This window comes from Lygodium microphyllum, chromosome 3 (assembly GCF_053477565.2).
Source record: "Lygodium microphyllum isolate KBCC chromosome 3, Lygodium_microphyllum_v1.1.10, whole genome shotgun sequence".
In the NCBI taxonomy this organism is placed as follows: domain Eukaryota; kingdom Viridiplantae; phylum Streptophyta; class Polypodiopsida; order Schizaeales; family Lygodiaceae; genus Lygodium; species Lygodium microphyllum.
In genome coordinates this window covers 3697253-3724199 of record NC_141137.1, presented here as the reverse complement: position 1 = coordinate 3724199, position 26947 = coordinate 3697253, and the positions used below count along the sequence as shown (strand labels likewise).

Below are 26947 nucleotides of genomic sequence, written 5' to 3'. Positions count from 1 at the left end.
TCTTCATCCGTTTGATTAATGAGTATTGATGCTATTCATTGTACAAGAGCATTGATGTTATTAATTATTGATACACCAAGATGATACTCGTGAAAGGAGTTTGCCATCTCCAAGATTGGTAATGTTGCAAGTAGTGCGCCATCTCGAAATGGGGGGGGGGGGGGTTTTGTGTTTTGCTAAAATGTGTGCTACCTAGATTTTAAGTAGCAAGTTTGAATGTTGAGTAAATAAGAGACTAATGGGTGTGTGATACATGCTTCTTTAAGTTCGTGGATTACCCATATATGCAAAAGATACTTGCCAATTCACCTTATGCGTGCAATATGATTTATGAGATTTATGTGAGAGAGAGAGAGAGAGAGAGAGAGAGAGAGAGAGAGAGAGAGAGAGAGAGAGAGAGAGAGAGAGAGAGAGAGAGAGAGAGAGAGAGAGAGAGAGAGAGAGAGAGAGAGAGAGAGAGAGAGAGAGAGAGAGAGAGAGAGAGAGAGGTATTGATTTCAAAAGCGTAGTCTGAAGTACCTACAGTCTCATTATGTTTAGCTTGAATAGGATGTCATTCTCTATTCCAAAGTGGATTACATGTCACCATCACATATGGATATAGTATTATGTTTTGTTCTTCTTCATTGATAATCTTGATACTTGAAAGTTGGTAGGGAGAGAGTACTGTTTAATGCTCAAAACAATGTTTATGCAATAGTTTTCTAATCTCCAGCATAGGGAGGTTGACGGAAAGAGGTTAATTTCAATAACTTGATACATACATATACATGTGTTTTTCAACATAATGAAGTTTTCATAGAATTCAACTTTGTTTTGTCAACTTTGGACTGATATATATTCTTTTTATACTTAGAATTGTGTCTTTGGTAATCCTTAAAGGGCAATTCACCTTGCTACAAGACTTAAGATCATGTTATCAACAACAATTTATGTTTCAACTAATTTCATAGATGCTAAATTACATGGCAAAGGGTGTGCAAAGCCTAGAGTGATGGAAATAGATTAATTTCAATAATTTGATATACACATAAATGTTTTTTTAGCATAATGAAGTTTTCATATAATTTAATTTTTTGGTCAACTTTGGACCTATATAGGTTCTTTCAATACTAATAGATTTGTGTATTTGCTAATCCCCAAAGGCAATTCACATGCCTATAAGGCTTAGGATCGTGTTATCAGTAATGATGTTTATGTTGTGAGTAACTTGATTCTTTTAGTTGATGTGTTATGTGAATTGCTCAACTTTGTGTGTGAATTGCCTACGAGGATTGATCAATACTTGCTCAACTTTGTGCATGTCATGTGGCAAATCTTTGCAAGACTTAGGATCATGTTATCAATAGTAATGTTTATGATTTGAGTAAATTGCTTTACTTAGTTTAATGTGTCATGTGATCTCTCTCTCTCTCTCTCTCTCTCTCTCTCTCTACAATTATATTACTTACTACTATCAATAGCAATCTTAATGCTAATGAGATGATGGCTATTGATCATAGTGGAATTATATGCGAGAATCATTAATAGTAGTATGAGCAAAGACAAAAGAGGAGAGAGAATGGGAGTTCTAGTAGAAGAGAAGATGGAGGCACATGCATTCATAGAGGAATCTTGCAAAGCTACCCAATTGGCAATTGAGGTGGAGGTAGAAGCAATTGGAAGTTGAGGAAGCTAGGGCCACCAACTTGGCTGAGAAGGCACATGCATGGGTAGCCACTAATAGTAAGCAAGAGGCAAAGTTGGTGCAAGTGATGTGGCACGAGTAGCCAATAGCATGTGCAGGCATGCCCCACACACAGAGTGTTATGTGTGTGGGAAAAGGAAGGTAGAGAGAGAGAGAGAGAGAGAGAGAGAGAGAGAGAGAGAGAGAGAGAGAGAGAGAGAGAGAGAGAGAGAGAGAGAGAGAGAGAGAGAGAGAGAGAGAGAGAGAGAGTATGTGTGGGAAAGAATTAAGGAAAGCTACGACACAACAACTTCGCTTTCCTCAGGAAGCTATTTCATGGTAGTGTGAAGCGGCCTACTAGTCCTTGCATGCGAATGACATGCTATAAGATAGGCGATTGTTGTTGAAAGATAAATGTAGAGCTTGCAAACCTTTAAATGTATGTTTCCTCATAGTGCTGATTGCCAAGAAGAGGTGAAATAGCATGATAGTCTAGGATTTTCTCATATTATCATGTCTTACGTATCTATTCAATGTGTATCATGAATACCACGTCTTACATATCTGTATGATGTGTAACAATCGGATTGGATAGAGCAAATCTTCTATTATGCTAGCCTTTTCTAGCATGTAAAAAGATAGCAAACTTGGTGTATCTCACAAGTGAATGCATTTTTACATATAGATAGACATCTTCTTGCCATTTGCACATAAGGAACGGCTGCTTCCTCTTGCTCATAAAAGTGCAAAGTGGAGCCTCATGAACTTTGTAGTAGCGCGTCTTGCTGCTGGGCAGCAGACCAGCTAGTTATTATTATTAGTAAATTAATTAAAGAACCATTATATGGAAAAGAAAAACATCCTCAAAGGATTTCTCGAAGGTACAAACCTGAAGCTTCGGTGAGAGCCACCCCAATGCAATGGCGTTTGCTTCGTCCTGCTTCGACAAAGCCTGTCTGCTCCGTCCTCAAAGGCAACGTCTCCTGGATCGCTTCGAGTGAGAGCCGCTCCACCGGCAATGGCGTTTGCTTCCTCCTGCCTCAACCAAGCCTTTCTGCTGTGTCCTCAAAGGTTGCCCCTCCTGGACCGCCTGGCGTGCAGCTACTCCGACGCCAAGCCTTTGCACAGCAAATGGCAGTGCAGCGCCTGCGTCCTCCCACGCAGGCTTGCCTTGTCACATTCCATCGTCCGAAGTACGCCGGCAGATAATGATAGTGATAGTGATGGTGATGATGATGAAGATGACGATGAAATTAGCCGCATCCCTCCCCCTCAATACATCTCCTACACTGATCCTAACACAGGGGAGCCTGCTCCGGCGTATGCCACTGATAGAAACACCATCCCTGACAGGCCTTTCTGGCCTGCTGACATGCCTGCCGTCACTCGCAGGGCGCAAGCAAAGGTGCCACAAAAATCTTCAAGCTCAGGCCGCGCTGTCTCGCAGAAGGCCAAGCCTGGGAGTAGAAGGCGTAGGACGACTGTTGCTGCTGCGGACTCTGACACCGAACAAGCAAATCAACATCAACAAGTGGTTCTGAAGTTTGAACAGAATGAAGAAGAAGATGAGGACGAGTTTCGAGATGAATATGTAAGTTTCAAAAACCCAGAGGAGAAGCAGCAGCTAGAAAAACAGCCAGAGAAGCAGCAGCTCAATCCGCTCCCCAACGAGAAGCTGTGGTACAATTGGCGCAAGTTGCCCCCAGAAAAGGAGCCATGGCATGAATGGTGTACGCCTGCCCCGGATTCTAATGCAGTAAGAACTCATATTTTGTATGGTTCTTTTTTACTTATACTGACTGTGTTGACTAGCCTGTTAGTGTACGAAATGCATCACTTGTTTTCTCAATATCAGTATCCTTTCAGGCCATGGCAGCAGCTGCAGCGCAGGCAGGTCAGATAAAGTTGTTTGGTGAGAAGCCTACAGTTGCTGAAACAACATTGTATAAGGCTCGCAGACATGCACTAAAAAAGGAAAGGTGAGATGTTTTTTGTGGAATTTAAGTAGTCAAGCCAATTCTGCTCCTCCATGGCATCTTCTTTGAAAATTTTGGATTTGTTTTATTGTGTGGGTTGCAGGCTGGAAATGGAAGCTCGAAGAAGGAAGGAGATAGGTCCCCTTGCTTATTACAGTGAATGGGTCAAAGCATGGAAGAAGGATACCTCCTTAGAAGCAGTGCAAAAACACATGGAAGAAACAGGAGAAGATGTTTCAACTCAACTCTTGGAGATGTTCTCACATCAGACACAGGCAGAATATCGTATCATGATGGGTACAGACGTACGTATTCAACGAGATCCTCTGGCCATGCGCATGACACTGGAACAGAAAAAAGCAGGTACACTAATTAAAATATTTTCAGCAGTGATGCCTTATTGAGATACTAACTGCTGTTACAATTGTTACTTTTTGAGTCTAGCTTGTCACGATGCAATGCTCATTTGTTTGACATTTTTATGGATCCTAATGAGCTGTTGCTTTTAGCAACAGTCATTACCAGCCAATTATCTAACATTCATCTCAGTTTGGCATGAATGAATCCAGTCATTCCCAGCCAATTATCTAACATTCATCTCAGTTTGGCATGAATCTTAGCATGCTTGTTCTTAATATAGCATCTGGTAATGGTAAAGCATGCTGCAGTACGCTCTTACTCTCCTATCTCAGTTTGGCCTGAATCTCAGCATATTTGTACTTGGTATAGCGTTGAGTAATGGCGAAGCATGCTGCTGTGGTCTTACCCAATCAAGGATTCTCACGTCCACTCTAATTGTGTACACAATTCACATACTGGCTCTGTAATTTATCCAAAATTTTTGTATTAAGAGCTTATTCTCTCATCTCCATTTCCAAAATTGGTATCAAGCCATTTTCTTGTGAGCTCTTTTACTCAATCATGTGGAATCATAGTGCCCTCTCAGCTGCCAAGGGGGGGCAGCATTGCCCCCTATCTGGGTGGGCACAAGATCTGATTACTATTGCATGATTGGTTACCCTTTTGCTGTCTGGCTGACACCATGTTCTTCATCAGAATGGCCTGGCACTTGTCAATGTGCACTATTGGTTCCTTTTAGAGGTAGATTGTTAGTCAAATTGATCAGTAGTGGATCTTATAGTGTTCAAGGAATAGTCTTGGGACTTGCCTTCCTTTAACTACAGAATTTGCCGTTCCTTGACTTCCCCTTTGAAGAGTTGATTAAGTAGTATGATTGACCTTGTTTTTGCCAAAGGCATTCCTGGCTGTAGCAACTGGGATGGTATCCTTTAGGTGCTAGTGGAGGATACCCATGAGAGCTGGATAAGTTGAGGGGGAACCCTAGATGGTCCACTTGGCACATAAGCCTGTCTTGGTTGGGTGGTTCCACTAGGAAACTGAGGGTAAGCAGCAGTATGCATAGGTAAAGTGGTAGTACATGCTGTAGGTTAGGGAGAGCTCTGCAGTATTTGGATGGTTGGCAGAGCTAGAGAGGGGCAAGGCTGTCTTGTCATGTGCATGAAAACAGGCTGAATAGCAGGTAGGTAAGTGGTAGATTGGGCAGCGGGTAGAAATCCCCCATGGTTGCTGCCTAAGATTAGGTGTAAGGTGTATTGTGCATATGAGAATACACTATGGTATGGGTAGAAAACATAGAGTGCATGGACAAACACACGACTAACAAATGAACTTAGAGATGGAAGGGGAATTAAAAAATGAAGGAGCCGAGTGAGCAAACCTAGCATGAGGGACATGGTACTATAGATGCTCAAGGATCAAAGGACTGTCTGATAGCCATTCTCTCTTGAGGGTGCAGGCTGAGGTATGCTCAAGGAGTGTATCATATTTTGAGGGATTTGATGCCGGGTGACGAGGTGATGCCAATCAGCTGTGGCCAGGATGGGAGAGTCAAAACACAGCTGTTTTGGGTTTATTGAAGACTGTGCAGGCTGCATTTACTGACGAGGACAGTTGGTGACGATCCATATACTATCATATTGCAAACACATAAGCATATTGAAGTATGGAATAAGTATGGTTCATTGTCCTTGCCTAAAGCATATTGACCCTAAATTCTTTTGAAAGATGTTTTTTTCTAGGGCCATGTTTGATATGCATATCTTACATTTTTTTTTCCCATCCTCTAGAAAAGGACTGCAAATGAACCTTACAAGTACGGAACGAATTGCATCATCCACACATTGTGATAATGTGGGTTGATGGTATGAGACATTAGCCATTGCCTTGGGAGCTTGGCGCGACATGTTGGTGGTTCTTAGTCTTGATGTGAGCTCGTTTGGCTCTATGGCTAGGAGGTGAGTTCAATGTCCATTCTCTATGTTTCTTTTCATGCTTCTATGGCTTATGCCATGTCACGTGTGCAAGTTGGAGATTTACGTGGGCATTTTGTTGGTATCAGAGCAACAACTTGCTCCTACCATGTGACAGAATGACATGCACAAAACCACTTGAAGCTCATGGGATTGTGAATTGTGATGATCCACACTCCATGGGTTTATGCCACGTCCCAATAGGATGGTATAGGACATGAGAGTAGACATTGGGAGCACATACAAGTAGGTGGTGAATTTTTTAGCTCTCTCTCTCTCTCTCTCTCATGGGTGTCTTGCTGTAGTGAATACAACATGAGAAACTCTCACTGCAAAGCTATGGCCTAACATGTTTTCACATGTCATTGAGTTGCTATTCATAGTTGGGTTGGTTTGCGACATTTTGGACATGATGTTGTTGGTGTAGGCCTTGCTAGGATGGGTGATGTTTGGGTAGTGTCCCCTTGTGCAGGTGCAATTGGAGGGAGGGAGGTGCCATGGCAAGCCCCAACCCACTTGTGGATCTTAGCGGCAATCCTTTCTTGCAAGTGGTGATCCTAGATGCCAGTGGGTAGTACCTTGTTTGAGAAACTTTGACATAGTTAATGTTACATCCTTGGACATCTGAATGGGTGCCAACAACATTGGTCACAACCTTGGGTTATAAAGTGACATAGTGCGAATGCATTAGGGGCACTTTATGGTTAGGGTGGTTGAGCCCTATTTATAGGACTAAAGGCCCATTTGTGCACATTGTTGTGTGATCCTCACTCTTGGATTGTAGGCTTGTTGGCCAACACGTCCGCACATCAAATTGGTGTGGCCTGGTGGTATGGGACGCTAGCTCTTGGGATGTGGATGTGACCCGATATGCTATTGGCCCTAGGCTCGGGAGTGGCCTGTTTGGCTCTATGGTGGTTGTGTCTTCTGTGTAGGTCGGATCCTAGGGTGAGGTTCTAATTGGCTCCATGTAGATGGGTCCCTTGAATCCCATACTAGCCAATGCCATGCAAGGAGCAACTCTTGTTTTGACCTCATGGGTAGTTCTCATCTTGTTTGTGTAGGGTGGCTCTTGTTTGGGCCATGGGGATTTTTCTCTTTCAAGGTGGTTGTTTATAGGGCGTTGCCCTTCTTGATAATTGACCCTTTTTTTGGGTGGTGTGTGTTACGACTTCCGTGAGTGGTTCTTTTCATAGGGGGTAGGGGCTCTTTCTTAGCTGATATGTTATTCATTGTCTTCTTCTAAGCATAGCTTGTGCTTGCCTTAGTTTGAGTTAGACAAGAAAATGCTATATTAGATTGGAGATATATGGGTATTCTTCACTTTGCTTGTTTTTTTACCCTTATATTCTTTGATTTTTTGTTTGTTAGGTGCGTTGTTTATACATCTTTGTGCACTCTTTGTTAGCTCTTGTATTCGCATCATACAAACCAAAAGACATATGCTCGTGACGCCTCGCTTGGTTGAGATGAAGATGTTCGATCTCCAGTTGTCCCAAAACTGGTTTGTCCTCCCCAAGAGAGAGCTTGCATTCTCAAGAGTTGCTTATCGCGATTGAGGTGCAAATGGAAGACCGAAGACCAAAGAGTGTGTCTGCCAAGTGCCAAGTGGGGGGGGGGGCTATAAATAGCCAAAAGACCAAAAAATTGGCCAATCAAAACTTGTAGGGGCCATAAATACTAGCTGATCAGCAATAAATGTTGGTCACTCTTTGAAACATGCTAGAAAAAATAGGGAGGCCTTGGAAAAAATCCGAGATGACAATGACAATGTTTGATAGGTGTAGGCAAACTATGGAAAGTAGAAATTGGTCTAGGAATGCACAGAGGAAGCCAACAACAGAAGAAAATGCGCCTAAATTGCAAGAGCTCCTATGTCTTTGTCAGACTTTGATAGGAGCTCACAACTAGGAGATGACAGATTGATATAACTAACATAGGCAGGCTAACACCTCTTCTCAGATCTTGGGAGTGTCTGAAGACCCAACAACCTCATGTGATTAAGCATGGAAGCCTTGGGCAAAGGCTTCATGAAGAGATCTATTGTATTGTTCTTTGTGGGACAACAGGCCACCACTAACTCAGAATCGATGCTTTGGGCTACGTGCAAGTATTGATCAGTCCATCCCCATTGTATCAACATTCTTCTTTAGTTAGTGTAGTATTCTTCCTTTATCTTTTACTTCTTCTCCCTCTCTCTCTCTCTCTCTCTCTCTGTGCTTCTCTTTGTGTTAGTGTTTCTCTTCCATTGCACACTACAATGAGAAAGAGGAGAAACTCAGAAAAATGCAGAAAAAGAAGATGATGAAGTAGTGAATCATGTTAAGTGAACAAAGCTGATACATCAGAGCCAAAGCTTTGAAGACGATTGTATTGTTCTATCTATCATGCAAGAGCACTTGTAGGAATCCTGCATTGTAGAGGGAGCAAAACACAATCCTCTTGGTAGTAGGGTATAGAGGGTAGTATTGAAGGCGAAGGACAGTTGTCGAGGGAGCGGAACACAGTACTTTGATGCTGTTGAAGTCAGGAAGTGCGTGACCAGCTACAAATGCATACTCCAGAAGATGAGGATCAATAGGATGGCTTGCTAGATGAGGAAATCTAGCCCCTAATGGAGGAAGAACTGCAAAAATGCAGGTGTCTGAGGTAGTAGGTGCTTGCTGGAGACGTCACTGATGCCAGGGAGGTTTCAGACTATGAAACATAGCATGGGAGGCTAATGCTAGGTGGAGAGCACTGTCGCTAGGTAGAGAGAGGTGATCTGGCAGCAAAAACGCAGGTGCCTATTGACGCCAAATGGAGATGATGGTCGCTAGGTGGAGGAAGAGAATTTGTAGCCAAAAACATAGGTACAATCTGACACCAGATGGTGGAGATGGTTGCTAGGTGGAGGAAGAGAATCTACAGCCCAAAACGCAGCCTAGAAGGTGAAGAAGACAAAGCGCCTAGTGCAGGGAGAGACGAAGACCACGAATTGTAAGATGCTCTCGGTGGGGTGTGAGCAGTAGTGGAGAGGGACAGAATTTCAGACGGAATGAATGTGGAATGGGTGAAGTCAGTGCCATATATATAGGCATAGACTGTCTAGAGTGTCGCCCACTAAAGTCTCTCAGGTGGTGCCGTGTCCCTCTTGAAAGGCACCGAGAAAGCCTTTTTGGGGCTGTAAATGGAAACCAAAATAGAAATGGAGGGAAATGGTACTGAATGATATGGTTTCTCAACAAGACCCATAACACAAAAGTTTCCTTAGGAACCAACCAATTTGGGGTATAACATTCGATGATAATGTTGTGCCTTTGATCAAATTGAAAAAGAAAACCTAGAAACGTTTTGGGGTTGCTTGCTCACACCATGCAAGCAGCTTATCCTCAAAACTCAATAATGTGACATACAGATGTGTTTTGTGCTATTGTCTACCTGAAGATGCGTTTGATTCTTTGACATGGTCTATTAACTCCTCTTCAGAAGCAGCATGAGGAGCAAGGACTTGTTCTCGATGGAGGTCAATAGGAGGTCTTGCCTGGTTCCTCACTATGAAAAGCATGGGTCATAAAAAAAAGGTAAGGCTTTTGCAGGCACATAGTTGATTTTGTTGTATGGTATGATAAGAGTCAGCTGTTTGGGGAGAATCTACATGTCATGTGTGAACTAGAATTCTGTGTATTTAAGGACAGCTACAATTGAAGCATGGGTACATGGTGCCCACCCTTCTAGTCAATGATATGGCGATTTGCAAGAAAGGGTGTGTACCTACAAAGATAATTATTAGCTTGGTTGGACATTAAAAATTTTACAAGGATGGCGATGACAGACTGCAAAACTTAATAGCAAAACTCTAGGAGATCCTTGAAAGGACACTAATTTCACCTATTCAAGCAACCATGAACTGTGGAACATTTTTAAGTGTGGAACATGCTTAAGGGTTGTGTAATCTTCTTTCTTACTTTTATGCAAGAACTTTTCTAAAAATAAATCTGCTGTACTTCCTTTGCAGTTTGGGGAGGGGATCCAGTTTATCCGACAATAAACTATATCCAAGACCCGAAGCAGAAAATTGATTATCGAGGGGCAAATTTCCACGAGCCTAGAATGGATCTGTGGGACAAATTGGAAAAAGTGAGTATCTTTGATTAGCTATATTTCATTACGATGACTGTGTTTGATTAAGATTACTGAAGGAATATCCTGGTTTTGAGATGGTGAGAATGAACTAAAACAAAATGAAGTGCTCAAGGATATCAGTTATTAAGTTAAAATAGTTTACATGAGTGTGTTGCTTTCTGTTTTCCACGACTCTCCTATTTGGCTGGTTCTATCTTGTGCTGTTCTCTATCTGCAAGTTCTTCTAGTGTATAAAATGACTCGTGCAAGGATTTCAGTCATTAATATAGTTTCATTATTGTGTTGCTTTCTGTTTCTTTCGGCTTTTGTACTTGGGTGACTATCTTGTGCTCTTCTTCTTTTTGACTGCTATGTTCTCTTTCCCCATTATTGTTCTTGAAGTTACCAAATCTGCATCATAGTAGTGCAGCATTAAAGGCCTAGGCAGATGATAGCTTATAGTAAGGCTGCCCTTTGTTGTTTTATTTATGTATTTTTTGTTGTTTTAGACACTAAATTTCTTAGATAGCTAAGTAGAGCTTTGATCTGTATGTGACTCTCTAGCATTTTTATATGCTGAGGTTTTGTAATCTTGCTTATTGATGGTACATGGGCGTAAGCAAAAATTATCATTTTCAGGAAGGAAGGGTTATAACACAGGAACGGCTGAGACAGATTCAAGAGGCTGAATCTGCTAGCCATCTGTCACTGGTACTTGTCAATCCTTTTGTACACAATCTTTCTGTGTTGTGCTTGCCAAGTTATAAAGTGTGTAACTTCATAACTTTCTGTTTTTCTGTTTCAAATCAAGAAATTAACTGAGCTTTTTACATAGTGCATTTAACATGCAAATAACCTTTTCTGTCCATTTAACAGGCAAATAACCTTTTCTATGTGATAGGATGACACAACATTTAAAAAAAATAAAAGGAAGGAAAGAAAGGTGGTTGTCTGTGTATGCCAAGTTATGCTCTAGTCTTTTTAATTTTCTGTAGAACAAAAAGATCAAGTGCGTTCATTCCTGTATGTGTTATGTAAGTCTCTGTTCTTCAGAAAACTGATTCTTCCAATAACATTTATATTGCACTATCTACTGTGTATTTTCGCTAACATTTGGACAAGATCTTATGTTCATCTCAAAAGTGTTGATGACACACATGACAAGAAGGGCAATATCAATATCACTGGAGTTTGATTAACAGTATGTAGTGTATAGAAGTCTGTACAAGACTATATCTGAACTTTTGCAGCACTTGATGGTTGATGGTATGAAGCTGAATGGGACAAAACTAGGTGCCCGGTTTACATGTCTCTTTTTTAAGGCCATCTCTTACAGTAATTGTGAAGCAGGTAAGCAGCTTAGACTCAAGGTTGATTGCAGGAAAACTGGACTCTTTTGGGAGGATGGAAAAGCAATTTACAGCCTATGTGCGTGCTTAGACTTTTGTTTTGCTCTCATGGTAAAGCCTTATATGTGACTCACTCAGACACATGGCAGCTTGGAAAGGGCTGATGCACACATAGGTGCATGAGTACCTGACTGTGTACTAACATATGGTCAGGAATGTTTGGGCATGGGACATAACTGCCTAAAGTAAGGGGCAGCCAAGGAAGGCCTTACAAAAGAGAGAAGAGTATGTATGTGAGTGACTTTCAGTTAAGATGGCTTCAACAGCACCAAAGCCACAGTAAGGAGAACTTTGAAGCTATGATTGAGTACGTGAACATTGAGAGGTGATTGGGACAACATGGTCAAGTGGGAGTGAATTGCAAGGTGACTGGTTGGTTGGCATAATATGGAGTGATTGCGACAGGCTTACATGACACATTTGGGGAAGTATGCTGGGTGCAACGGGCTCTCAAGATAGACATGGGTCAAGGTGCAAGGAAGGTTGATAGCTCTTAATGAGTGGTGCTCAAGGTTGAGGAGGTTAAAGGAGCCTCTGAAAAGGGATCAGTTGTAAGAGAGGATTCCTAACTCTTGAACTTTGGCCCTTCTGATAGCTTGGCACATAGACTCCAGGAGTATGGGTTGGTGGTATGCGAGTGAATTCTTGAGGCTTGGAAGTTCAGACTTGATTGCTGCGACTAGTTGGAGGATGGGGTAAGCTATTCCAACTTAAATGACTTCTTGTGCAGCTAATAAAAGTACTGGCTAACTGAGGCTAAAGTTCGGTGTATGCCAGGGTGTTGTTCACTGGGTGCATCATAACATTCAAATGGTTTTTTTTGTTTTTTTTGTGGGCGGATATCACCTATCAACAGGGCACACACACTTTGCCTTGTTTGACAAACGAGACAACCCGTCATGGAAAATTTCTTTGGTATCTTCCTCTCCATAGCCAGCTTATGGGCGTTTGAAGTGCCATCACTTTCTAGGCTACACATTCCATCTTGAACTCATTGCCAAATTTCACCAAAGTGGGGACACTGGATATGTCTAGTGATTCCCTTTGAGATAATCATAGAAGTTAGTTGAGGTCTTCGGAAGGGAGAGAGCATTGGCTTCAGAGATTCCACTAAGGGTTTTAGTAGCCCTTAGTAGAATCTTTGAAGCTTGGGCTGGTCACAAAGATATTTTCAAAGAATGGTGTTCCATCAATACTATAAAGAGGGGATTGTAAAGATAACAGTACCAAATTTTCAACGCCATGGATAAAAAAGAGCAATTTCTTTCTTTGTGTGGTGTGTTGCATTTGCGGTTTTGCGAGCTTGTGGCTCTCAGATGTAATAGGTTGGTCATCTTGATAATGGACAATAATTGTAGCATAATCACTGTTTTTTTTTTTTTTGGGTGTTTTTTGTTTTTTTGGACCACAAGGGTTTGGTTAGATCCATAGTCTGCAACATTGGTGCAATTGTAACTATCTGTTTTTGTTTGTAGAAATATTGTACATTGTCTTCTTCTGTGTACATATCTTGCTTGTGAGCCTTGATCTTGAGTTAGATGAGGCCTTTGGGAGCTTTGTCATTGTATTAGTCAGTCATTTATTCTTCTGTGTTATTTTCTTCCTTTCAGGCACATTATGTGGAGATTAGAGTGCGTTTGCCACCTTCCACTTGAGTTTGTTTAGATTGCACATGAAACCTTTCTTTCTTTTATAGAAGGATGGTGGAACCCTCAAATGCATTGATTAAACAAGAAATATGTTCATAAAATGAATTATAAATTGAAAATTTTAGCACTACCACTTTGGGCCCTCAAGAAATTGAGACAATTAGAAGATCCTCCAATGGCTGCAGATCAGACCAATAGCATCTCCTTCCTCTCTCTTGCAAGTTGAATACACTAAAATGCCTCTCTCCAGCCTCTAAAGACGTTTTTCAGTCTTGCATGGGTATTTTTGACAAGTGGCAGCCTTCCCAAATGGCTTTACCAACATTATCCATAATTAAATATTAATTTTCAGTTTTTAAATACTGAAAATTAATCTAATAATTATTTCGGTGTCCTAAAAAATAATATGATTGACCAATAATTAAATTGGCTAGGTAACTTTCATTCCCGAGTGTCTCTGCGCCATCTTTGACCATCAAATTGGCGTTAGGTACCATTAAACGCCACTTCCCTAGTGTCACCGATTGACACTTATGGCGAAATGAATGACCTAGGCCAACAACTGATACTAGATACCACCACCAAGTACTTGTACGACATAATGTATAGCAACTTTTGCCTTTGATATCCCGTGATTTCCTCGGGTCTCGGACTTGTAAGTTTACTCTAACCCTAGTTACACCTCACATGTGCAACATTTACTTAACCAAGTGATTAAAAATTAATCCACATGTTAAGTGAGGTTTCAAAAATACATGTCCTCATGACACATTTCTCTCTGAAACATGTGCATTTGTATATTGGTATGGATGAGGCTCATCTGCTCCATCTCACCATCCTCTCATACTCCCTCTCTAGCACTGGAGATTTCACCTATACTAGAAAGCAAAAGAACGAGGGGCTACCAAGCCCTTCTTGTGATTAGAAGAAGATGATCCTTTCCATGCATTTGCCTTGTCTGGGGCCGAAGGATCTAAGTTGGAGTCGAAGGAGGCAGATGATCTAGTGGGGGAGTCCGTATCCTGCTCCTTCCTCCTCCTCGAAGTTGCTAACTTTTTGCAATCCTTGTGCAAATGTCCCATCTTACCACAATGATAACATTGGGCCTTTAACTTCTTTTTCATGTCACCCCTCTCTAAAGCTATAAAGGCTTCACTGGAGCCACTAGACTGCGATGGAAGCCTCTCTTGTAACCGCAAAGATGTCTCATGCTCAAGCAACATCGAGGACATGTGTAGGAAACTAATGGGTGTCAATTATGTCTGAGCCCTCAAAGTATTGGCCACTCTATTGAACTTTGGAGGGAGCTTGTAGAGCAGAGTCCCCACAAGATGAGCCTTTGGAAGGGTAGATTACATGTGTCGAAGTTGTTCTCTACCTCTGTGACACGAAGTAAGAAACACTGAATAGTGTCCTTCGGCTTGAACTTCATTTGTTGGAGCTGTCCATAAAAAGTGACGGCACTCATAGGCAAAGGAGCCTCGTATATCTGAAGCTCTACCCAAATCGTTGGAGAGGTTGTGCAAGAGGTGATTGCTAGAAGGACTTCTTTAGAGATGTAACGAAGAAGAGTAGAATATGCACGGGCATCCTCACTATCCCATGTGAGCACAACTTCTTCATAGTTGTCCTCGACAAAATTGGGCGAAAGAGGACACTCATGACGCTCACAAGCTCTAGACACAATGTACCACAACCGCTTTTGCACAAACCATACTTTATAACAGCACTCCATATTAGGTAATTAGGGCCGTGTAATTTGTCATCAGTGGAACAACAAGGGGGAGCCATCTAGAGAGGATAGGGAGAGAATAAAGGAACAAAGAGGGGGGGAGAGAAAGTACAGCCACACTAACAACACAGACTGCACTAAACAAAGCTTACATGTAGTGTATACTAGCTGATCACAAAACTGACTGCAAAAAATAGAGAGAAGAGATGGATTATAGCCAACACACACTATCAAAAGCTGGAAATTGCTGTCAATCAGGTGGCAAAGGCATGAAATGCAGTAAACAAAGCAATCAGGAAAAGTCAACGATTAGTAGGGGCAGACCTGTAATCAGCAGAAAACAGAAATAGGAGTGTAGATCCTAAGCTCCGATACCATATCAAAAGTGGATGCATCAATGGAAGCATAAATAGATGCTGAAATAAACTTCTGAACACAAGGACAGGAGAGAAAAACACAGCAAAGAAGAGAACTTAGAAGTATGCTCGGGAAATGGAATCCATATATTAAACATGAGATAGTTGCATACAACAGTGAGTCACTGGCTGCGTAGGCATTGGCACCGGTTGCTTCTCTCCAATAGAACCTCAAGTGTTGAATAATTGAATGAGGAGCCTGAATATAAAGGACGAACAACACCATAAATGGCAGCAGGTCGGCCAGCACAAAATGCCTAAATAATCATCAAGATGACCAAAATAAAATGCCTAAATACTCTAGTAATTTCAGACATAGCCCAAATTCACACATGAGTTGACTAGACCGTTAACAGTGGTCATGACTTGGTGTGCTGCGAGCTTCTAGGCTCGGAGGTGAGCTTGTTTGGCTCTATGGCTGGGAGGTGAGTTTGATGTCGAGTCCCTTTTATTTGTGGATATGGCTTGTCTCGTGTCTTGTGTGCAGGTTAGATCCTTGGGGGACATTACATTGGTATGAGAGTGTCAACTTGCAATTGGACGTAAGATTTGATGACATGCTCAAAACCACTTTTGCTCATAGAACTGTGATGGTTCACACTTGACAGGTATGCCTTTATCTTGTTAAGGGTGGTATGGGACACTGCTAGTGGGAGGGGCGTGCATGGGGGGCATGTGTTGTGGGTGATGGGTATGGTGACAAGGTATGTTTCTTGTTCGGTACTTGCGCTCGGGTTTTGTATTGGGGTGATGCAAGTGTGCAAGAATTTTCGGTGGTTCTGATGATCAGAGTCTGGGGAGCTACTTTGTGATCAAAAGTTGAAAACTTGTAGCTTGGATAAGCATTAATATTTTGATTGACAATAATTTTTTATTGATTTAAAAGTTAATGTTGATATTGCTATTAATTTTAGTGTTAAATGTAACATTAAATGTTATTGAAATCTCCATCTTCATAAGCTAGTGGATGGATGCATTGACATAACATTGCTCTTGTACTACGACTGCGGGCAATGGCACTACAAATCATCGCAAAGGATTCATTGAGATTTGAAATTCTCAACACAGGATTTGAAGAGTACATAGCCTTCAACTATGTGAAAGCTTGGTCTAGACTCCATCCCCTATGTTCATGTCCATTGGAACGTGTGTCATGTGCATCTATATAAGGGGCAATGCCATGTATGCATAGTGCTCAAAGGACTTGCGAGCGATAGAACACTATCAATCCTAAGAACATGCTTATCTCTGATGCATCTTCAAGGCAAGGCCACTCTATGATTGCCTTGACCTTCTTGGGGTCCATAGAAATCACTCTTGCAGAATGGATGTGCCTGTGCCCTAAATAAGAGATTGATATCATGGGAATTCACACTTCTTTCGATGCAAGAAAAGTTGATTCTCTTGTAATAATTGCAAAATCCTCTACAAGTGATCGTAATGCTTCTTTCGAGACTTATTGGAGATCAAGAGAATGATGAGGAATACAATAACTCTCTTTCCAAACCCTTTGCAAGTGATTATAATGCCCTTTCGAGGCTTATTGGAGATCAAGAGAATGATGAGGAATGCAATAACTCTCTTTCCAAGAAGAGGACAACCCAAAAGGAAGCACCACAAATTTGAACTATACAAATGGAGTTTGAAACACCATTTTTGGAGCAATCTGAATCTGGTGTTAATTAGATTTCAAATCCAACTTGCTAAAAATCCCCGAACTTGCTACCTAAGTGAATAGCTCATCTATCCACGGCAAGGAAAACTTGTTTTTGATGGTGATATTTTTGAGAGCCTTGTAGTCTACATATATGTTCTAGTTCCCATTCTTCTTTTCAATCGACAAGGTTGGAGTACCAAACAGGTTAGAACTTACCCAAATTAGTCCTCACTCCAAAAGGTCCTCAATTTGTGCCCAAAGCTCCTAGAGCTCCTACTTGCATATTCGGTAGGGTGCCTTTGATGAAGGTTTCGCTCTTGTAATTAACTCAATCTTGAAATCCTTTGGCCGTGATGGGGGCAACTCTTGAGGTAACACGTCTGAGAAAAGAGAACTACTTGCTTCACTTGGAGATGAGAAATAATTGCCACTTGCTGAGCTTGAGTAGTCAAGGGTGCAAAAATGCCGTGCAAGGTCTTCATTATTGGTCAAGTCTCATCTCGAACGAGGACATAGTGGGTGTGATGATCCTCCAAACCCATGTGGTTATAGAGCCATGTTGCCCTAAATCACACCGATGAGGAGCCACCTCCAGAGTATTTGGAACCTTGAAATCTTCTATTTGAATAGCTACATCCTCCATCTACTCCCTTAAGTGGTATTTCTATCTTTAGTAATATAAAAGGCCAACTTCTGCAACTGATAGTGGACAAAAAAGGAATGGTCCGGCGGAACATACTCCTGAAATTGCTCCAATGTAGACCATAATAAATCCATCCTGGACTACAATCTTTCCACTTTATTTTGAAACAATGGACATAATGTGGCCTGTCTCTGGAGAACTGTCAAGTTCTGCTTGGATAAAATTTTTTAGAGGCTCCAACATCCACTAAGTGAAGTGTCGGATGGCCCATGGCCATCACTTGTATGAACACAAGTTTATATTGCCCCAAGGAAGAAGAGTCCCACATCTCCCAAGGGTGCTATCTTTAGAGTAGAAGATATGAGGGATGAAGGTGCAATTGCCTCCATGGTCTTCTCTCCCACATTGGAAGTTTCATCCTCCTTCAAGTCGGCCTTTTGGGGGCAATTCTTGGTGATATGCCCCATTTCCTTGAGCTTCTTTTGCCTTCTTGGAAGTATCTCCCCATGTTGAGCTTAAAATGCATTCTAAACTTAATTAGCTCTTAATTACAGTCCCAAAACTCAAAATTACCAAACTTTTATCACAACGAAACACAATCCTAGAGAGAGCTCGTGTCCAATGAGCCAAACCCTCATTTGGGAGGACCCATCCATCTATAAAAATAGGCAGGCTGCCCACCACTCAACCTAAATCACATTTTTGCAGTTTGTAGATGCCTTCTCTCTGCTGTCCACACCTCGTTTGTGGTGAATATCTCAATTCACGCTGCTGCCCACTGCTGTCCATCATCAAGTGCTTGTTGTCCAGTCCCCCTGCTGCTGTTGGCCACTGTTTCCAGCCTGGTCATCATGAGAACAGCTGCACTTACTGCTGCAGATCATGTTCTAGTTTGTGTTTATCCTCTTCTTGCTGTCACCATCTGCTGATGTCATCAGTAGACCCTGCGTTTGCTGTACCGGCACTGCCATGTTTTAGCCAGATCTGAGTTTTGCTGCTGCATCTTCTGTTACTGCGTTTGCAGATTTTTGCCATGTTTCAGCTTCTAGCATTGATCCAGCCACTCTGTCAACTGCGTTTGTTATTGCCAGACATATTTGGAGGCTATCTGTTGTGATGTGGGATCCATGAGAGTACGTCACACTCTCTAGCTCATACTCTCTGCCTCGGTCATTGAGAGACGAGGGTTCGGTGGTCAGCGTTTCACATGTGCATAGTGTGTTTGCTACCTTGAGCATTGTATATATTCAACATTCATTATTCATTCATTATCTTTTTCAGTGTCCATTCTCTTTGAGTTACCCTATAACCTTAATTGTGGGTTAGTCCCCCTTTTGGAGAAAGAGATCCGGAGTATGTTCCATTTTTCCAACTTTATACATCCACTCTGGTGCAAGGTAGTTTTTACTTCTGACCTTTCTTTTTTTGCTTCTACATCCATGCAAGATTTTGGAACAAGTTATGAGGAAGATAGATTTCGGTTTGTTGACTATGGAATAAGTCCCAAAGAGAACCAATTTCTGTATGTAAACTCCAGAAGAGTTGAATATCAGAAAAACAAAAATTCTCTTTGTTCAAGTTTTCCTTCAAGTTTTGTTTCTCAAAGTCAAAAGGAAGTTGGCGCATCATCATTTCAAACATCATCATCTAATTTTCGATTCCCTAAAAATGAATTTCCATTTACTTCTATTCCATCTACACCACAATTTCCAATTCACCCATCTCACCCTTATTCATTGCACCCAGATCCATATTTACAGCATTATTCACATCACCATTTACCATTCCACCTGTCCAACCACACATCACATTGGGGGGATCTTGAAACATAGGCACATCTTATCCCTTTAGGTCCTTTGCTTTTGCAATCTAGGTGGTGGAGGTGCATTGGTGGTAGGGGTTTATTCGCCAACCCAACTATCCATGGGGATCTATATGCATGGGTATCCCACCCATCTCTCCATTGAGTGTGCAGCCAAAAGTGGTTACATCCACTTTTCCTATTGATTCTTTGATCCAACGGATTGTGGAGCCTTCTACTGGTTCAGATGTTAACGACATTGATGGTAGCCCTATGATACCTCTTGCTTGTATAATTGTCAATTCTTGCAAGGCACACTCTAGTCTAGCTTCACTATTCCATTGCACATTCGTACTCTTACTTTCCTACATCTTTAGCGTGTTTACCTTTTGGTAGTGGCACCATCTCACCCAACACATCGCACTCACAAACACTTTTTGAGATATGCGTGTTTTATGGTCTTATGTGGTATTTTTGCTCCTAACTTGTCTTTTGCTGGTTGGCCCTAACCCTATTGGATTGGAGACTTGGATCGGGATTGACCTTCCTTGATGGGGCTATTACACTCTGGACTAGCAAGGCGTCTTTTCTCCCTGAGGTTGAGTTCTTGAGGCGCCTTTGGAGGCCATTCATTTCACAAGTTTGTAGCTGGACATGCAGATTGCTCTTCTTTCTTGGGTGCTTCTCCTTTCTCCCCATTGACATTGACATCTTGTGGAGAGAGGGGGTACGTACTTCTCCTTTAATCATTTGATGGTGAGAGGGGACAATTCTTCTCTTGGTGGCTACAAGATTTTGATTGCTTCAGAGACATTATCATTTTTGTACTTTGTATCATTATCCATATCATTAGGATGATTATGATTGCAAAGGGGTGCTTGGGCAAGTGAACGATTTTCCTATGAGGGCATTGTGCAAGTGGCATTTTTGGATACCATTTTGCACGAGTATGACACCTTGCAGTGCCTTTTACATTACCCATGCATTGGCATTTTGTTCTGGTAAACATGCATTTGTGCGCATTTATCCCTTTCCATCTAGAGAGTGGTTTGCTCTAGATCCACCATATTCGTGGCAGCTCACATGGCAATCTTCTTACTTGCTTTTTCCCGCATACCCCTGATAGCTCCCATCGCCTAGCATAGTGTGCAAATTGTTTCATCTCTAGGGATATGGGCTGCTCTGCTTGTCTCGATCTTGAGTTGGTGAAAAGAGGCCCTGAGGCAATGATGGCTACTTGCATCTTGTGTGGCATGTATATGTCTAGATACACAGGTCTCTAAATGAAACCATTTGTTATGGTCCTTAGAAAGTGGTCAATGTAGTATAACATCTTCGAGGGTTTCAGGGTTTTTTTTGGTTTTGGAACCCACACACAATTGTGTTTATAGCCAGAAAGGCCATTGCCAGTTGCTGCCCCACTTTTCTCACCCTGATCAGCTGTATTTTCTGCATTACCAGGTCACCTTGCATCAGCCAACACGTTACACCTCTACCATTGTCGCCTAGCTTCCTTGAGCCTTTGGTGATCGATTGCCTTCACATCCAGGTGGTTACACTGTTGTGTTTAGTATTTTCTAGATTCAGTCCCAGAGACTGCTGCGTTTTGGTTTCCAGCTTGCTACTCTTCCACTTTCAACATCATCTCAGCTCCAATTGGTGGTTACAGACCTCGGGATTTGTCTCAGATGGATGTATAGGGAGGGAGAATTTCCCTTCCCCCTCTCTATGTATGTGCCTGCACGTGCGTGCGCACACATGTATGCATCTATAACACATAGCATGTGTGTGTCGTCTCTCTCTCACACACTCGCATGTGTGCGCATGCGTGCATGCTTGTGTTTCTCTCTCTACATGCATGCACGGGTGTGTGTGAACACAAATATTGTGTGTGTGTGGTGCATGTGCGTGTGTGCATGTGTGTGTCGGGGGGGATGAATGAATGAATGATTTCTTGCATGAATGAATAATGAATGACTGTAATTGATAAGAGTGATTACGAGAGTGAAGATGATCTCAGTTGCTTGTGTGCAATAGTTTTTATTGGTTATTTTGGTTGTTTAAATGGTGGTGGGAGTTTGGCAGATTGTGTGTGAGATGGTTAGAAATAGAATGAACATGTTAAGGTGATTCGGTAATCATAGAGATCTTGTTATGAAAGTTTTAGTTTTGTGTAAAAGATGCTACATAGGAAGAAGTGAGTGGTGCATGGCATGTAGAAATTGGGATGGAGTCGAGAAGGCTGGAGACAGGCCATCAAATGTTCATGCACCAATAGGACAATCAAGCCCAAATGCTACAATCCATGAAGTTAGTCCCAAAAGACAACTCTAAGATTTAGGCATCAACTAGTTGAATGGCTTTGGCCATTGGCATAAACACTAGAACTCCATTTCTTTGTAGGGAATGACTCTTGACCATAAGTGTTGCAACAATTATCTGTAATGATGTGGAATTGTGTTTGGTAGACCACTCATTTACCAAAAGAACTACCATGTCTTTGCCTTTTCACCACACCACCTGCACCATAGTTGCCCTAAACGCTGTTGCAGGCTACTCGAAATGAAAACATTTTCGGTTTTGAAATGTTTCAGTTCCAATATGTGTTTCGGGATGGATGTTTTGGGCAGGCAGGGTTTTTACCCAGTTTCGTGACAAGTGCCTCATTTTGCCTCACTGCATGCAGATTTCACTTGTTTTTGTTTGCTCTCCATCCTCTTTCTCAGTTGATCACTCTCCTTGGTGGCTATTTGCTTCCCCCCTTTCACATCTAGTGTTGTCTACAGCCCTGAAACCCTACATCCCTCATCCTTCAGCTGCCCAATCTTTTGCCTTTCCTATCCACACTATTTGCAGCTCGTTTCCCTCAATTTACAGCTGCTTTTTAGTGTTTCTAGTGAGCAATCTCTCTTTTCTACTGTCTTTGTTTTCACTGTCCACACTAATTCGAGCTGGTTTTCCCCACTTGTGCTGTTGGTTTTCTCTACTTCCAGTAAGGTACACCATAGAACCATGGTGAATGATACATTTTGGAGCCACACAAGCATCATTATGAACTATGGAGCTAGTTATGGCTCAAATCAGTGGAAATGCAATTGCTGCCATGTCATACGCATGGGAAGCGTTACATGGGGATGATGATGATGATGATGATGAAAGCTCATTTTCCTCTACCAGTATTGGGAGGGCTCCTGCTAGTAGCCTTGAGGAGGACAAGATAGAGGACATGCCTTTGCATGATGCTGAGTGAGTCTCATCAGATGATGCATCATGATTCATAGACTTGTACTTTGTAGACTTGTTAGTTGATCATGTTCATGGTTCATTGGCATTTGGATGAGATACTGTGATCACTTGAGTCTTGACACTGATACATGATACATCATAGTTGTATTTATTTTTCACGCATTGTTTACTGAGTACTCTCTTGTTTGAGTCTATATGGCATAATATGAGTCTATGGCTGTTCACTGTTGAGTCTTCAATCTTGACATCTGTCATCATCATTCATGGGCCATGGTATATTGCAGTCTTTTATATTGAGTTCTAAATCTTGATCTTGGAAGTTTTTGAAACTCATGGATTATGATTTTACAGTTTGTGTTTTAAGTCTTTGGTAGAATTAGGTATACTTATCAACTCTTCTAAAGTTACATGTAACTCTATATTGTTGAGGAATTTAAGCGTTTTGTTGTAGAGGTTCGAAAAATAAATAATATCACCAATTTATATATGTCTAATATTAAAACATTCCTAGAAATAGATGTAAAATCCATTTCCTCATTTTTCCATTTTGGCCTCCGATTGAAACTCTATTATGTGACTTTGAAACATGTTTCTGTTTCACCGTTTCTGAAACTCTAGGCAACTATAACCTGCACAACACCATTTAAAGCATAAATAGATACCCTCAATGACCTATCCAAAGGTAGGGTGTTACATTGTCCTTGGGGTGGCATCCCCCAAGGATATGAAAATTTAGGAGAGAGTGATAAGCCTGACCAGCAACCATAAACACTATTTCCATATACAGTGTCATCCAAAATATGTAAAGAAAGGAAATTACTGTAGACTCGCACCTCCGGCTTGCATGTGGCCCCCTTGCCCTCCTTTCTCGCTAGTAGTGTCCCATAATACTCTATGCAACAGCAGCAAAAGCCTGTCAGGCAGGACCATTACGGGCATACCAATGGAACACCCAACTACGATCTATCTTGGACACATGATACGATAGAAGCCATACAAGCAAACTGAACAAACATAGAGCCAAATATGACCTGACCCTTGAGCCTTGGAGCTAGGCTGAAGTAGGACTTACGTCATGTCCCTATAGCAAGATTTGGCATCCTATACCAGCCCCCGACATGAAGGCGGGTGTACATATAGGATTGCCAAGAGTCTTTAGTCTGAGTGTGGTGACTACATAGTAAAAGTGTGCAAAAGAGCATGGGCTGCTATTTTATAGGACTAAATCGCCCTAACCCTAAAGTACCTTGAGTGTGCTCACTTTATGAACCCCTTTTAGGTCAAAGCTATGGTTGCCCATGCTAGATGTCCAAGAATGTAACTTAGCTTCTCACAATAGTCATTGAGGTTATTCTTTAGCAGAGCACTGGCTTTGATACATAGTGAGGATACACTTGTGTAGGCAGAAAAAATTGAGTGTGTACTAACACGACTAACAGAATGAACTTAGATGAGCATGCAAATGAAGAAGAAGAGAATGAATGAATGCTGAATGAAGAAGGAATGAGTGAGAGATACAACTGTATACTCAAGGGGAGGAGGTTGTCCAACTGTCTATTGTGGGAGAGGGCTGAGGGAGAATGCCAGAGATTGTGATCCTCTGAATAGGAACCCAAGTGCAGCAAACCACCAATGTTGATGTAGAAATGATATAGATGCTCTTGACAGCAGCATAGACCAACAAGATTGCCAAACACAATATGTTGAAGAGGACAGATGATGAGAGAGGGCTGAAGACAGCAGGGTAAGCTGGACTTCAAAATATAATCATGGCAAGGCCTGTGATGACAAAACGAAGCTATAGTCAGCCTCTCGAGAGCTTCTACAGGTGGAAGTAGTGGCTGGAATCAAACACAGGCAAGACACAGCTGGTAGTGTGGGCTGAGGTGAAGGTGACATCAAGAAATGCGGGCTGAGATGTACATGACAGCATTAGATGATGGAGGAGCAGCTGGGCAGCAGCTTGCAGCAGGTCGTCTCCAAGAGCAGAGTGGCAGCAGCCAGCAGCAGGGTGGCAACTTCAGGAGAATGGTGGTAGCATCCAACAGCAGGGCGGCAGTCTAGATAAAGAGGAGATGATGAAAGAGGAGAGGGTGCTGGCAATGAAGATTAAGCTAGCAGGCTATGGAGGAGAGCTGGCACGTAAGGGGTTTAAAGTATGATAAAAGGACTGAAAGTGGAAGTGCACATCAAGTCCCCTTTTATCGAACATTCTAAGCTAGTTGTCCTACTGTATGTTCTTGAGTCTTCTTTTAATTTATTTAATGCTTTTGGGACTGTACTAAGAGCCAGAAAAATGTGCGTAATTAAATGGCAATTTTAGGTGGCTTAGCAGTTAGACCTATGAGCCATACTTTTAGTCTCTAAGCCATGTTCTCAGTGACAGCTTTCTGAAACTTGAGGCAACCTTTGAGCCATGCTTGAAGCCCTTGTGCCAAACTTTGAAGCACAGTAGTACATGCGAAGTTCTTACTGAAAGTCCTGATTCTTATCATTTACTATTGGAGCTTTCAGAATCCTCTACCTTGGTTGTGCATGTATTTTTTGTAAAATGGAGCTTGCATGCAGCTCATTCAAGAGATTTATTGTGAGCAGACCGCTCTCTACTGTTTTGGTTTATCAAAGTAGGTGCCATGTATCAACGTTTTTGTTGATAGTTGGGATGGGCCTGGATAATCAAATATTTTATTTCACTACTTTGTCATTTCTCGCATGTTTCTTGGAATCAGTTTGTTTGATTTCTAGCTAGTAGGATTGCTTTGTGAAAAGCCCGAGCATGTGGTTTTCTGTTTTATTGTTTGTTGGCTTCTCTTTTGTATGAAGTGCTGATTCAAGCATGCTTTAGAAATGTTAATTCATTTTTCTAGCTGTTTTTCTGTGGCTTCAAATTAAAGTTACTAAATCAATCTCACAGAATATTAGTTTCTGAATCTGGAAATATCAACTAGAAGTCCGAATGTCTTTGGAAAATGTAATGTATGCTTTTGTTTTCTACAAGTCTGCTGTGAAGTTTCTATTTTAATTGATACTGGCAACGATGTGAGATTGAGTTTTTGGTTTTACCTTCAAACTGTAGAGGATTTATTGAGGGGCCTATGATAAAATGAGCTGTATATTTGGAGTTCTTTTCTTGGGTGCAAATTTATGGTAAGGTTTGAAGTATCACCTAATATTTTGATTGACATCAGGAAAAACAAATGGAGGATGCCATTGCAGGAGCTGTGGATATTGGGGAGAAGGAGGTAGGGTTCCATTGTTTGGGGTTCTTCTTTAGGAAGTGATTATGTGATGGCTATTAATAGCTGTTCCACTGACAGGATGAGGAGGAAAATCAAGACAAAGACGAGAAAAGAGAGGAGGGGGAGGAAGAGGGGTCAAAAAGGCCTTCTGACAGTAGTGAGCAAGTCCTTCCAAAGTTGCTTTTATAGACATGCTACTGCTTGTGCAAATTGCAGACTTTCATGGTGGTCTTTTGCATCGCTTTTTCAGGTTGAGGACAATGCACAGGTGGTCCATTGGGGAGTAAGTAGCATCAGTGAGGTGATACCTTTTTTGCAAGAAAGGTCTATCAGTGTTTGCTGATTGAAGAACGGATCCTATGGTAGGCTTTAGTTCCATGTTTTTTGGGAACTTAGTACTAAAGTCTGAGGCATGGTTCAAGTTAGTATACGCTAATATTTGATACTCTCACAAAGTCTTTTAAAAATTACAGTCTATAATTATTTATCACTACTCAGGGAGGTCCACAACAGACCTTGGTAGGCCATTCCTTGGCAAAAAAGGATAAAACTCAAGCACATAATGTGATTGCAGCCAAGACGCCTGAGGATGCACGAGCAGTTACTGGGATGCTACTGCAGGGCCAACCTCCCTAAGCTTTAAGAAGACCTGCCTTACTTGAAGATCTTCAAGTGGATCATTAAAACACAGAAGTAAGTACAAGAGGATCTTCGTGGAGAGTAGAACACACATTTTTTCTCCCACCCTTGCAGTGTGGATGCACATCAAAGCTCAATTCAAGGATGGTTGCATACATTACTCTGGTGGGAAAGATGTGTGCATGCTTTTGTATACGACACTTGCTCTTCTTTAATGAATCAGTGATGTCTCGAAATGACATCTTCGGCCTTGCAAGTCTTCCTGTTGATCACATTTCCTCCAGGTCTCTCATTATTGGGATGGCCTTGTGGGAAATTTTTAAAAATGTAAATATTTCCACCCCTTGCAACACAAGCGTACTAAATAATGCATGCCTATTAAAGATGTAATATGTACATACAGCTACATGAGGCTTAATGGGATGTGTCATTCGATTGTA

General features: G+C 41.7%; 1 protein-coding gene across 3 annotated transcripts; it reads left to right on the top strand.

The window, feature by feature from the left end:
* Positions 1-2542: 2542 nt before the first annotated feature.
* Positions 2543-26947, top strand: PTAC12 (plastid transcriptionally active 12). Of its 3 annotated transcripts, none has more exons than XM_087667951.1 (9): positions 2543-3422; positions 3533-3645; positions 3746-4005; positions 9970-10091; positions 10716-10787; positions 25818-25871; positions 25947-26025; positions 26119-26230; positions 26443-26947. In XM_087667951.1, exons 1-8 carry the CDS (start codon positions 2685-2687, stop codon positions 26121-26123), a joined length of 1443 nt encoding a protein of 480 aa, XP_087524077.1. In that variant the 5' UTR covers positions 2543-2684; the 3' UTR covers positions 26124-26230; positions 26443-26947. The 3 variants fall into 3 exon arrangements, with proteins under 3 accessions (XP_087524077.1, XP_087524085.1, XP_087524090.1); XM_087667959.1 differs by having other exon boundaries at positions 26367-26947; XM_087667964.1 differs by lacking the exon at positions 10716-10787.